The 14,559-nt window shown below is 44.3% G+C and overlaps 1 protein-coding gene across 2 annotated transcripts in view; it reads left to right on the top strand.

Annotated features, from left to right (window-relative positions):
- Positions 1–763: 763 nt before the first annotated feature.
- Positions 764–14,559, top strand: part of rspo2 (R-spondin 2) — a 59,137-nt gene continuing 45,341 nt past the window's right edge. Inside the window, exons 1-2 of one of the 2 annotated variants that reach the window (XM_023410434.2) lie at positions 764–1,017; positions 1,632–1,949. In XM_023410434.2, coding sequence (XP_023266202.1) covers positions 1,850–1,949 — 100 coding nt within the window. In that variant the 5' untranslated portion in view covers positions 764–1,017; positions 1,632–1,849. Of the gene's footprint in view, positions 1,018–1,099; positions 1,342–1,631; positions 1,950–14,559 lie in introns of those variants that run through there. The other variant, XM_023410433.2, reaches the window with a different exon arrangement.

Raw genomic sequence — 14,559 nt, forward strand, 5'->3', positions numbered from 1 at the left:
CACACACACACACACACACACACACACGCACGCACGCACACGCACACAAAGGTAAGCTGTTTCTGAGTGAGGGAGGCACTCTGCCTCCACGCTGACCAGATCACGTCTTCGCTGATGAGGTCGCGCGGGTCAGTGTGAAAGGCCCGGGCCTGGAAAAGCCTGAACTTATTGAATGATTTATTCCATGTTCCACAATTACAGCCCCTCCAACGGTTATCACTGATTCTAAGAAGAGGGAGGAGGAGGAGGGGGTGGGGGGGTGAAAGAGGCGTGACGAGATGACTGACTTGCGGGCCCTCCTCATTACGCACGTTATGCAGATAATTGCTTTTTTTTGGCGAACCTCTAATTATTCAATAAGGCTATCATCAGTGGAAGAAAGCTGAACCCAGATAGTAACTGGACTGACTGTGCAGCAATTACTCCATTTTTTCTAAACTTTAATTTGAAACGTGTATGAAGACATCCAGGAGAAATTAAGTAGAAGCTTAATTATGTAATGAATTCCCAAAGAATTTGGATCTGCATTGGGATTTTAAAGGAATATTCTGGGTGTTGAAATAACTTTAGTTACACACAAGCTGTGATCTCCTTTAAAAAAAAAAAAAAAAAATCATGGACTTTCTTTCCTGAAGGATGTTTCCAGCTTTTTCCGCTCACTAGGACCCAGAGGCAGCCTCGTACCGGCCAGTGTGGGTGAGTGCAGCGGGGGTGGGGGGAGACTACACGAAATGTCATCTTCAACATCTCAAATAAGAAGAAACACAAAACTTGAAAATCTCCACACGTGACAGCCGCGCGGCGCTATATGAGGAAAAAGGCAGCAAGCATCAGGACCAGTGGAAGAGTCAGTCACTGCTCAACCTCAGCAGCGCGCAAAACGCAGAATCACTTACTCAACACTCGCCGGCTCTCGTTTTCTGCTTTAAAAAAAAAAGAAACTGAAGCAACACATGTGAGTTTGTTTCTGCTGCGCTGCAGGACACGGACAGGACGAGCTGGTGGGAGGAAACGCAGGTAAACGGAATCTAAAGCTTTTCCAGAGAGGAAGAAAAGGACCCCCCCCCCTACACACACACACACACACACACACACACACACACACACATACACACATACACACGCACGCACACACACACACACACACACACACACACACACACACACACACACACTTCATTCACAGCTACCACCTTTTTCCTCCTCCTCGGACCTCTTGCTCTCTTCTGTGGGACACAAGTTTCTCACACAAAAAGGGATGCTGCATGTTCCCGAGCCACACTTGCACTCAGAGGGAACCTAAAGTGGACCGGAGCGGAATTACACTTCATCTGGTGCAAGGTATACGCTCGACCGACACGTTATCTCACGGAGCGTTTTGGCTACTATTACGCACGGCTGCGCTCATTTTTGGAGGGGGCGTTTGAGCAGTACGCATTGCCTTTGCATCTGCGATTGTTCCAACACATTAACACACAGAAGAAGCTTTTCTTTTTTTCTTTCTTTTTTTTTTTTTTTGTTTTGTTATAATCCCCACCTCTCTCTATCAGCTCCACGCATCATTATTTTGGGAAGGTGTTGATTTCGTTCCTCTGTTATCACAGTAACCTCCTTTGTCATTCTCCCCGCAGCGCACCAAAAAACGGACACTTTTACTGACTGGAGGATCAGCGCGCTCCATAAAATGATCCCAGTCGGCGACGTGATACCATGTCGCATCTCGTCTGATGTTTGACACATTTGAGGAGCTACTAAAGGAACTGGAGGAGGACATTGCAAAGTCAGAGAATTCATCCCAAGCCCCGCTGGCACCTTTTTACTGGAGTCCGAACAACAGATCGCCGTCCAGATGCAGTTTCGACTCTTCTCATTTGCCCTGATCGTATTGAACTGTATGGAGTACAGCAACTGTCAGGCGCCATCGCACCGCTGGAGGAGAAGCAAAAGAGGTAACGCGGGGTTATAACCTACAGGTCTCACAGCAGCATCCAGGCAGTGACTTTAACAGATGGTTAGAGAGTTTGTGTGGGTCACGGGAGGCAACGGTCCTAAGTCCTAAACAAGGTTTCTCTCACGGTCCTCTGAAAGTCTCCTTCTCTTCGTGTGTATGTGCACGTTCTCTGCAGGTTCTCATGGAGCACGGTGCGCAGGGAAAGTCGGAAAAAAAACATCAGATATCGAAAACTATCAGTGTTTGACTTTGAAATCGCACAGGTGAGAGTGTCCGACGCAGATTGTAATTCAGGAAAATTCCAGAAAATTTAAAACTAAGCCACAATTCAACTCTGCAGCATCTGGTGTAACTTATTTACCTAGTGAAAGAACATTTTCCGTATTATGTAACAGTTTCAGAGCCGGTAGCTAATGCGTAAAATGTGCGCAAAATTGGCCGCGCGTGTGGCTGTCCAAAATTAATATTAAAACGCGTTGCGTCAGTGGATTGGCTAATCGTATTTAAAGCACGTTGTCAGATGCGCTGCTAACGCCACTTCCCGATGGTGTGGCCCCAAACAAAAGGCGCCCTATATTATTTATATGTGGAACTGCTAAGAAAAAAAAAAAAAAAAAAAAAGCTGCCGCTGCGGGTCGATCTATAGAGAGCAGCGGCTTATAGGAGGGGAGGGAGGCGGGGGTCGTATTGTTGGGAGTTATTTAGTGAAAGGATACGGAATCCCTTTCCTCTGACTTATGAATTGCACATCTCCACCCCAGCCCCCCTAAGCTGCTTTTAATTGATCTCATAACCACTTTGAACAATTGGTAGGAAACCCGCATGACAATCGCTCAGCGGAGGCGCGCGGAGTTGAGGAGGAGATCAGCCCCTTTGTAAATACTACTCTATCCTCTGAATGAATGAGGAGACAGTGGGATTAGGAAAGTGGCCCCTGCCGAGACCTCCTCAGACCTGTGACATAACGCATCGCCGAGATCCTCAGGGTGACCATGAGAGGAGACCGTGTAGCGGACCTTGTGGTGGTACAGTAGAAAAACTCATTTAAAGTCAGGGGAGAGACAGGGAGGGGTGGGGGGGGTCTTGTAAATTGTAAGGCAATCACAGATTTAATCATATGCGCTGCGTGCCAAGGGGGAACCTCCACACTCTGCAAGCCCTCCACTGCCCATCTGCAAATAATCAGGCAAACACTGCGGGGTACTGGCACACACACGTTTTTCAGCCCCTCTGTGTGTGTCTCGCTCTCTCTCTCTGGACTGTGTGATCTTAGATAGTGTGTAGGTGATAGAGTGCAGTTTTCTTTGTGTGATCACTCTTTTATGAGAACTGTGGCTGGTATTCTGGATGGTCAAGCGGCAAATCCAAGTCTTTCCATTTGTCTTTAGGGGCCTGTTTATCTATGTAGTGTGCATGCCTGTGTGTGTGTGTGTGTGTGTGTGTGTGTGTGTGTGTCAGAGAGAGAGAGAGGGAGAGAGGGGTGGTGGGGTGGGCGAACCAGTGGGGATGAGATCAAGAGGTTAACTTACACATTTGACCTCAAGAACAGCTTTAGGCTGAGCACTATAAACTACACATTGTTACCGCCAGCTCTCAGAGCGGATGTTACACTTGTCAATCTAATCCCATTCAAATATGTACAGGTTTCGGCCTTACAGTAATGCTGAAAGTGTATGTGTGTGTGTGTGTGTTTGGAGGGGGAGGTTGAACAGCACTTTGGGCCAAAAGTGCCATTCTAGCAAGCAGTGGCAGCTGGCCAAGTTTTCGGTATTTGCTTCCTTCCTTTATTTATCACGGTTATATTGAAAGAAGCATGTGTAAGAGATCATTGTCCAATAGGCCCAGAAATGCTTGAATATTTTTCTAGCCCTCAAGGTCCCTGTGACAGCTTTATATACAGCCTGTCTGGCATGCACGGGGAGCTATCCAAACCTATCAGGAGTGTTGAGACCCAGACATGTTCGAAACTCAGTTTGGCCACACTCCGCTCCCCAGGCGTGACAATTTTAATGCGTAACAAGACACATCCTGCGTGATTTCACAAATTTCTTTTTCCTTTTTACACGCATAAAAGTTTTGCCCTTGACATACTGCGTGCACGCGGCCACATGACTTGAGTGAGGTGTAAGGGATAGAGCCGCCGTTATAATTAGGGGATGTCAAGAAGAAAAACAGCCATCGCCTGTGACTCGGAGCGCTGCTATAATGTACGGGCACGGTCGAGATTGGGATCTTTGTGTGGTTTTCTGGGCTGATCTTGTCTTGCTCTCACACTGCATGGCATGACCCAATCTCCCACTTAGCTGTGGTAATTGTACATATACATTTTTTTTTTCATGTAAAACAGATGACAAAACATATTAAATTTACACCTCCTTACCCCCTATCCTGCCCACCAGAAACAGGGAAATGATGCCAATGAGCCCTGCTATGATATCATAGTTAGACACAAGGGTATTGCATTTCATTTTTATTCTCTGGCTAATGATGCCACCTGCTGACTACATAAAATCAGGCTGGAGCACCAGTGCTGCCTGAAGGAACAGAGACACACAGTGGGGCCCTAAGACATTTAAACAGGTAATGAATAGCTAATGGCAGTGGAGAGTGGTGAAAAGTTGCCATGCGATACTGTTAACCCTTCCACATCTACCCAGAAATCCCCAAATTTAAATTCCCAGCAGGCCTCAGCATGTTTCAGATCACATTCGACTGTGTAATCTGTTACTCAACTCCATTCCCAGATGTTTTTGAAGGACAAAAAGTGATTAGATGAAACCAGTGCAGCCTTGCAGGGCGGAGGGTGTGAGGTCAGAGATGCATGACATTTTGTACTGCTGGTGACAGTCAGCAACAAGGGTGGGTGTGTGTGTGTGTGTGTGTGTGTGTGTGTGCGGTGAGTTTTTTATGCAAAAGTACATAGAAAATAATCCTGATTTGTGGCTGAATGTGCCATTTTTTCAACAAAGACTCACATAGAGTGTGTAGAAACATGAAACTCTCAAGTATTACACTCTTGTAAATTGAGTCTGTGTTTGTTGATAATGGGGCTAAAAAAAATGGTGATTTGGAGCTATTTTCAAGTCAGATGGCTGCACAAATCAAAAAAAATGATAGCATCTCTGGACACATAGTGACCTCTCTCTTTCTAAGCGTTGGAAATCAAGCCTGTGTGTGCTGAAGCCTCATACGAAGTCCCAGGTTTGTGGGTGTAAGTGTTAATGTTGGAACCCGGCACTTCAGCGCAATATAATATGTTGATTAAGTGCCTGACGGGGAGGAGAGGGAGCGCTCCAAGAGGCTGCTTTTAAACCAGCCTTGCCACTCTCGCCTTTGGAAAAAGTGAAAAAGCTCTTTAAGATGGCACGACTGCTAACAAGGTCTTCTCACATGATGCCACTGCTCTAATCCAGGTGGTGTTAACCCCCGCATCCTGACCTTTTCTGACTCCATGAAACTGAAGGAGTCGGTTTGTTTGATTCACGTGAGGCACCAGATTGATCGGCTAACAGAAATGCTGAAGTTTGACAGTATGGAATAGCAGCAGCCCTCTCTCTTCTCCTCTCCTCTCCTCTCTTTGGAGGTTGTGCTAGTTGAAGAGAGGTGGGGGGCTTTTTAGGGGATGAGGAAGGCATATTTAAGCAGATCAGCTGGAAAGGGCTGAATGTGAACAGCATCACCTGAGAGGGATTACAGCGAGCTGAGTCTTGACCTGAGCCCGAGCTCTGGCGTCAAGGAACAGAGCTCTGTCTTTTCTCTCCCAGGCCCCATCAGCCAGGCCTCGATAAGTGTAAATCTGTGTATGTGTGTGTGTGTGTGTGTGCTCAAGTATGTGTGTGTGTGTGTGAGAGAGAGAGAGAAGGAGAGAAGAGAGAGATACACGGGCAGCCTGCAGGTGCGTGTTCCCGATGCTCTAATCAAGACATCAAGTCTAGAACGACGTATACACCCCCCTATCAGCTACGCACACCCAGCCCCCCCCCCCAGTTCTTCGACCAATCATATCCACAGTCTGTCTCAGGGATTATCATGCCCATTAAGTACAATGATTCACTTATGTGCCGTATTGATAAATCACATTAGTCTGACCCAGCCTCCGAACTCTGTCGAAAGACTACCTCCTTGTTTGACCTACTAACCCATGCATGTCGATCCTGGCCTGTAGCACAGCTCCTGCTCCGAGTCACAGCGGTATCAGATGAAGCCGGTGAAAGGCTCCTCAGTGCGCTCATGCCATGCTACACTGCCGAAAACCCCAGCAGAGGAAAAAACATGCAGTGGCATGAACTTTCTACCGGAGAGAAAGACACTGAGAGATTCTTTCAGGCACCACGTGATAAAGTGGGGATGATCTGTTTCACTTTTTCTTTGTTTTTCCTCAGGTTAAAAAAAACAAAACAAACTACTCTTCCCCTTCTTGTAATAATCCTAAAAACTGAATGAATCCTAATGAATTTGATTGGACAAATGATCCTTTCTCTCACTTTTCTGCAGTTGGTTTGAGAATTGAACAAGGCAGGGAGGTGGGAGACAGGATTCATAATCATCTGTCAACTCTTTGCGTGTTGCAGGATCCATTTCCCATGGATGAGAAAGAGCTTGTTTTGTAACACTTCTGCACAGTTCCATTTATCACATCACAGGGTAAAAAATATTCATTGTGCGTGGATTCGGTCCCTCCTTTTCCTTTTTTTTTTCGAGGGGAATACGCAAGGGTATCTTCTCTTCCACCCTCAATCACTGTCAGCAGAGGATCCCATGTGCTGGCAGAGCTAAATGCCAAACAGATGGTTTTATTTCAGGCTACATTTTACCACACTGTAAATGTTCATTTTTTCGGAAATGTGAAATAAAACGAACTTATTATATAAAATCTCATAATACACTCCATGTTTCCTCGTGGTGATTGGAAACTCCCGAGCAGCAGACAAATAGTGCAGTGTCCCTCCAGAGCGTGAGGGCGATTTTGTAACCCTCACCTATGCCCGTTCCCTCAATTGCACACTCCCCTGAAGCAATTACACCTTAATATGTTTCCTTATAAAGCTACTAAATATGACCAGCCAATTTGGTCCGATGCTCTCAAGTTTATTGGGCTGTAAAAATTCTAATGTGGGAATCATTTCTAAGTGCCACACATAAAACAACAACACAAAAGGAGCATTTTTTGAAAAAATGACTCATGCAAGGGCTTCATAGGTAGGAGAGCTGCCCAGAGCCGGAGATGGAGCCCCTCAGGCGTACACTGAAATGCACTTCCAGACTACTTACCTCTCACATTACTAACACACACCTCTAAAAGAATTCAGTGAAGAGCTGTTTAGAGGTAATGACATGGACACAATAGGCATCCATTGTGTTTTTCCCCCCAATGAACGTGACCATGGGGATTGTTAAAAATGACCAATTTCCCTTTTGTTATTTACAAAAATAAAGCAACTAAATTGCACTTAACTGAGTTAAATAGGCCCAGTTACCAAGGTGAACGCTAAACAGTTGTTTAAAGCAATAATCCTTCCTTTTTATTCAAAGAGTTAAATGAGAAGATTGATACCACTCTCACATATGAAGCTATGGCTAGCAGCTGTTAGCTTAGCTTAGTATAAAGACTGGGAACAGTTAAATTGGCTCTGTCCAAAGGTAGCAAAAGCCTACTAAAGCTCACTAATGAACACATTATATCAGTAATCTGTACAAAACACAGCATCACCAATTCATTGCTTTACTTATAATTGTTGATTTTACTCTTTGGTATATGTACAGAATAAACAGGATGTGATGTGTTAATTCATTAGCTTTAGAGGTGCTCAGGCCGAACCAGGCTGGCTGTGCCTCCATGTCCAGTCTTCATGCTAAGCTAAGCATATTGGCTACAGGCCCCAGCAACATATTTACTGTACAGCTGTGAGAGTCTGTCTTCATCTAATTAATAGCATTTCCACAAATGTCAACAACTTCATGGCATGCATCTCACTAACTTTGGAAAAGCCGATCTGAGACACTGTGAATGTGATTGCACACCTTCACTAAATGTGTTGAAGAGCTGTAAGGATTTACTGATCCAACAGCCCTTCGGAAGGAACCTTAATGTCTAATGTTTCTAGAAAAGGCAACACTCTGTATCTGCTCTTGTTTGCCATGTCAGTGTGTTTCTCTCTGTGCGTGCCGACCACTACCTACTTTGCATCGATCTGCAAGGCCTCGAAATCTGAAACTCAAGGAGGCCCCTTGAGAAAATACACCGACGTGTGCAGAAACAAACACACACACACACACACACACACACACACACACACACACAATGACTCGTTTGGCGCTAAAGCCTGTTTGCATCAGTGCCTCCTTGACTGGCTGCTGCTCGACAGAACAGGGAGGTGTGGGGCTCTGATTGCTACCCCGGTGCCCACCCCTTAACACTCGACAGATGGACAGGAGTCCTTTTTTCCCCCTCTCCCTGCTTTTATGGGACCTCTAATTATGCTTACATGCCACATCAAAATAAAGCTCAGCATGCAATGCCTTTGGTATGGGGAGGAAGTGAGCTGGTCAGATGCAATAAAGGGTCTCTCTTTGGAGCCCGCCTGTAATTTGGCCATGGAGAGGTAAAGGTAAAGGTGCTGCAGCCACCACTGTCACTTACTGACTGTCTGACGCTCTGTGTGGAATTACTGCACATCTGTTGTGTTGATACACTTGAATACTTATTAAAACAAAGAGCGACTGACTTGTTTCACAATTTGATCATGACATTCTAAGAAAGATAAATCCAGCAAAACAAAAAACAAAAAAAATAACATGCAAATATGTGACAGGATATTTTAGCCACACCCTTGATGTATCCCAGCCAGGGACTGTATGCAGCCTCTGTTATGACTTTGTTATGGTTTTGGCTGAGGTTGGGGTTACTCTTGGTAATTGGGCACCCTTAGACTAAATGAAGACTTGCCTGTGGTATTAGGCTCGGACTAGTTGGGACAAGAGCTTTGAATACTACAGGCTTACACTGGATCTTTTTGTTTTCCTGGGCATGGAGCTGTGTTGAGGCTGGCTTGTGCTTCTATCTCTGAGCTCTCAGGCCTTGTGGTGTGATGAGGGGAAGGCCTCATGGCTGCCTGCGGAGTGCAGAAGCACCCGGCGTGTTTTTAATCAGGAACAAGGCTGGGAGTCATTACTGGGCCCTCGATGCTGAGCTCATTGTCTCCCTGACTCCCTCTGTGGAGAGAGAGGAAGACACAGCGAGGGGAGGGGATAGTGTGTGAGTGAGGGGGTGTGGGGGGCAACATAGCGTGCATTTCACATGTAAAGAGGTCTTAGGGGGTCATTCCCTGTAGATTTATGTGGTCAGAAGAGAATGACCAAGGAGGAGGACAGCAATATGAAGAGAGGATGCACACAGCAGTAGAGGAGTGATTGAATGAGACATCCATCTGTCTGTTATCAGACCATAGCAATAAGATTGTAGATCAATCATGTAATGGAAGCTACAGTACGTAATATTTTGCCTTGAGGCAGCAGAGTGTATTGCTTCAGACTCACACCCTAATTATGAGCTGTGCGATCAGACAGCACCTCTGTCTTTACACCACTTTTAGCCAACACCGCCTCACATCCTAGTCGTCGAGCTGTAAGCACATTAGCCCGTCTGCTCTTCCCTGTCCTTGAGCTTGAACAAACCGCACAGATGTTCACTGTTTTTCAACATGCATTATGTGGCATACATTAAGCTGTTTTGCTGCCTTTCTTTACCGTTGCTGACGTGACTCTCCTAATAGCCTTACCTCACTAGGGACAACCATGCTGACCACAGGCCAAGAAAAAAAACAAAAAAGGGCCTTGAATTCTCTCTGAGTCTCCCAGGAAACAATGCTTTAGGTTATTGATGTTTAAACCTGCTTCTTTGTCCACTTGGGGGCAGCCCAACAAGCTGTAGAGACAACATATTTCCACATTTTTAAAGTTGATATGGGGAAACAGTTGTTTACTTACACATCCAGAAGATAGGGAGTAACAGTAGCCTTTATTTAGAGTTGACTAATGTAAGTGTAGTATTAATTCTGCCTTTAGCTGTGGTCTGGTCTGCTGATGCTAATGCTAATGCTCCACTATGTTCAACAGCTAACCAAAACAGGGAAGCTGCATGTTCATAAAACCAAAACAATGAGCGGAAAGACTGTAAAAACAAAAAAAGAACGCTGTTGGTTCATTATTCGGTTATTCATTTGATCCATTTATTGCTAATATATAAGTATTTATTACTGCTGTTTTAAGGTTTAGGGTCGTTGGTGTTAGTCTTCATTGACAGAAGCAGGGACTTTTTTTCAGTGTGCGTACACCCAGACTGAATGGCGGCCTTGCTGACGCCTCTCACAATCAGCCTTTTGTGGGTGGATCCAACATCTTGTCAATCCAATTACAGCTCACAGTTTGCTTCCATGGTTGTTGCAGTTGGGTTTCATAAGTGAAACAGCCCACAGACAGGTGACAAATTAAAGGAAAGGACGTGGATAAATGAGTGGACCAAAACAAACGCAGATGCAGTGGGGTGGGGTGGGGGTGGTGTGTGTCACTGAATAGTTTGATGATTGTGAAAATAATGTGAATCAAGACTCTTTTATGTTCCTTTAATGTGTCACATATGTAGGTTGGCGAAGGATCTTAGTCTCAGCGGAGGCTTATTTCAAGCAGTAAAATGTTAGGCTAATGTATTAACAACAAAATGACAAAAAATATTGGTTGTAATTGGTTACCATGACACCGGTTTCAATTATCTGAACTGTTGCCACCTGTCAGTTCTGCACATTGGATCATGCCTCTGTTCACCTGTCGCTGAATACATATGAGCTGTCGTGTGTTTCTCCACCGCCGGGCCCTCTCTGCACCAGAGTGGGCCCGGCCCTGTTCGGTGTAATACAATGCATGACTGACCCAGCTTGTCGTGTGGTTGTGGTCTTCGTTGTTGTTTGTCTTGTTGTTGCCTGTGTTGACTTAAGCTCATGCATGATTTCTGTGCTTTGCTCTGGCTAAAAAGAGAAAGAATGGGCCAAATTTGTAAAAGCGTGTTATGATTTTAAAGCAGAACATTTTTTTATGTTGCGCTTTGTCAAAGAGAACATCAATTGTGGTGACTTTTCTCTCCCCATCCGGGTTTCTCACTAATCTTGTTTTAGTATCCAGACAATGAAACAAGACTGTGGTAGAGACAAATGCTAGACAGAAAAGAATAAAGCTTAAAAAGAAAAAGAAGTCCATTTACATTTCTCACATTCCTTCACTCTTTTTTCCTTTCTTGTTATGCACTTGTATTACATCTTGGCTGACTTCTCCTTAACTGGATATTATTTTATTTGGACTGGGGCCAGGTCTCAGGAGCAGCGGCCTTAGCTGTGTAAACAGCTGTCACCAGCAGGAGTCATAACTAATAGATATGTGTAGGCAGGGGTCACATGTAGTTTACATGTTTACCAGCTAATGGCTTCAGAGATGGTACTGCCCTGGTGCGGTAATGGACAGTAGTGAAGTTTAGTGGTGCAACGTATGGCTGGTTATCATCATCATCAACGACCGTGAACACACACATGCATATTCATAAGCGTAGCTAAACAGTGTCTTCTTTAAAAAAAAAAAAAGAAAGAAAGAAAAGAGTTTACATAACTGATGAGATTAAAGGTTATTTTTGGAGAAGAGGAGAATATATCTAAGCTGTTTAGAGAAGTAGAGACAACTCCTGTGGTTGAGTTACTGCACAGCCCTTTGGCACATCCAGCACCTTAGAACATTGTTGGAACAGCAGCCAATACATGACAACCCAATTTGCTGCTCATTTGTTGCAGTAAACACTGTGGCATGTAGACACAAGACAGGTACAGCTCCGTGCATCTGACTCTGCTGCCTCCATGAAATAATACACTGAGTGACCTCATGCCACCCAGAGATTTTGGATGCATGTCTCTGTTTCTTCATCCAAAAGTTCTTTTTATCGCAACATCTAACACCTTCGTTAGACTCTAGCTCACCTGCATACCAAAACTCTTTTTTTTTCTTTTCTTTTTGTGGCAACAGATTACGTTTCAACACCCAACGAGCGCATGTAGTGCTTTTACTGAGAGGAAATTAACTTTGCGCCACAGAAATAGTTGTTCATTTTACCTTATGTGCTCTACTCTGGCCTGTGGAATATACTCATCCTTCATACTTTATGAAAGGGTTTGTTCCAAGTTTCCCTCACAGGGCGCTGTAGAAAAGAAATGTGTACTCCTGAGGGCTGAGCGCGGCCTTTTAGAGCCAACACGAGCCGGTTCCTGTTAAGAAGCTCACGCAGTGCCAGCCATTCAGGTGCAGCTCTGTGGTTGTGTTTGAGAACATGAGGCCAGATGTGACCCAGACACCTGCTAGAGAAGGAGGTGGCGTCTCTCATCTGGATGCAGAATACCCGTCTAAACAAACTGTATATCACAGGCCCGTGAAGCACCTCAGATGAACTTCTCTTTAAAGCTCTTTTGTGTGTTTGTGTGCGTGCCTGTAATAACCTTCATGTTTTTGATCAAGACATGGCAACATTTAAAGACAGCTGAAACAACATAATGGCTTCAGTAGAAAAATATCAGTATTCTTCTAATATTTAACCCTCTAACCAGCACAGTTATCAAATCATGGTGTGGCCCTTTATCTAGCATGAAGCAGACTTCAGTTAGGTGAGAAAACAAGCAAGGTTGTCTCCTTTTCCCATGAAAGACATCATGTAGATATTGGATCTTGCCTGTTTTTTTTGGGGAGAAAAATAAGGCTTTGATGTTTAGGAGTTTTCTTTTGTGGCAGGCACCATGTGTGAAAGTGAGACCAGGTCTTTACCATCTGTCCCCTGTGGTGCACTCCACTTTTGACCCGGGCGATCACCTCAGATCTCCCTGCTGGCCTCTGCGGACGAGGAGTGTGAAGTTGTATCTTGTTAAAGGGTTAATGAGGTCGAAACTTTGCGGCAGACATTCACGTCGTGCCAACTCGAGAAGAGAGGAAAATATCCCAACAATAATAAAACTCTAAACGGAACCATTCTGCTGCATAATAAGTACTTTCACTTTTGATACTCTTGGTATATTTTGCTGATACTGTACTTTTACTTTCGTAAACTGTCACGAGAGTCGATCTTTTCATCTAACTGTCAGAGAAAATGCATATTTCCCCAAATATAAATATAAATATGAAGTTTTTCTTAAAGTATTTAGTATTTAAATATTTAGTGTTGTTTTTAACTTCTCCGACACATTTCTTTACTTTTTTCACAATAAGAGTCTGCATATTAACCGTAACAAAAGTCCATATATTAAGATTCATTATGAAAGGTTTAATGAAAGAGGGAAAACAAAAGTGTTGGTAGAAAAAGAAATTAAGCAAAAACACAAACACTAGACCACCCACAAAGGTTCATTACTTCACTGAGCATGAAAGTGTAAAGTTGATCTTGGAGAAGCAGTTAAACAACCTCAGCGACAACAACAAAAACAAGAAAACAAACCAAAAAAAACTTTAACTCAAGGGCCACTGACTAGTTTTTTTTTCCGCCAACCTTTAAACCGCATCCCATGGTCATCAGCAGATACACAATAGCAAAGCTTTTAGGTACTAGCAGCAAACCCCATCTACTGATGAAGGCCTAAAGATGGTGATGAAAGCTCTGGAGAAAGCAAATGAATGGACCTCCTGATTTTTATGTGAAATGAATAATTTCACTCTTAATTCTGCAGTGCATTTCATTTCCTGTCACTTTAATTCTCGTTTAACCATTTTCATGCATATCTTCACTTGCACTGACTTAATGATGCATTGAGTTTTTTTCTCTAATTCTAATTAAGTGAAGAATTTGACGACTTCTTCTGTAACAGGAACTAATACTATTTGCCTGAACATTCACATTTTTTTTAGTTTACACTCTGTTTTTGCTTGACACCTCTGCAAGAGATGAGTATCTCCCATCTGGATCTGCATATATGTTGTGCTTTCTGGCAAGTCTGAAAAATCCCCGTCCAACTCCTTTGTTTTTCAGATGTGTGAGCTGGAAGTCGGGATGAGTTTAGTCAAGGTGATGACAAATGGGGAAGGGAGAGCGAGCACGGGTTAGGGTGGGAGAGATGGAGCAATCCTACATGGGGTGCAAATATGCCAAGCATGCCCGCCGACTTCACTGATCCTCGCCTGTGATGTCCTCGTTCTCCTTCCGCGCCGAGGGGAAATCCGCGGGCCAAGTCCCTCTCGGCAGCGTGTGCGCGTGTATGTGGCAGGCGTTGTGGGTGTGGTGTGTGTGTGTGTGTGTGTGAGTGAGTGAATTACTAGACTTCCAGCACGTTGAGCTACAGGTGTGAAAATTAGGTGTGAGGTTTATGTGTGATAAATTACCAACATGTGGGCTAATGGGAGCCACTCCACCTTTTACTCCACCCACCTTTTTCTCTTTTCCCTTTTCTTCTTTTCTGCTCTGAGGGGAAAACACATTTCTCCCACAGCTTGACTGGATTTGAGGGAGTGTAAATATTGAAAAATTCAAACTTCCAAAGCCTTTCCCCTTCTTTTGGGGCTCATGTCTTACTTTGCACTGCTTGTGCTTCATCTTTAGG

Source organism: Seriola lalandi, unplaced genomic scaffold (assembly GCF_002814215.2).
Source record: "Seriola lalandi dorsalis isolate HSWRI2012SDOR001 ecotype SW California unplaced genomic scaffold, Sedor1 jcf7180002054425, whole genome shotgun sequence".
In the NCBI taxonomy this organism is placed as follows: domain Eukaryota; kingdom Metazoa; phylum Chordata; class Actinopteri; order Carangiformes; family Carangidae; genus Seriola; species Seriola lalandi.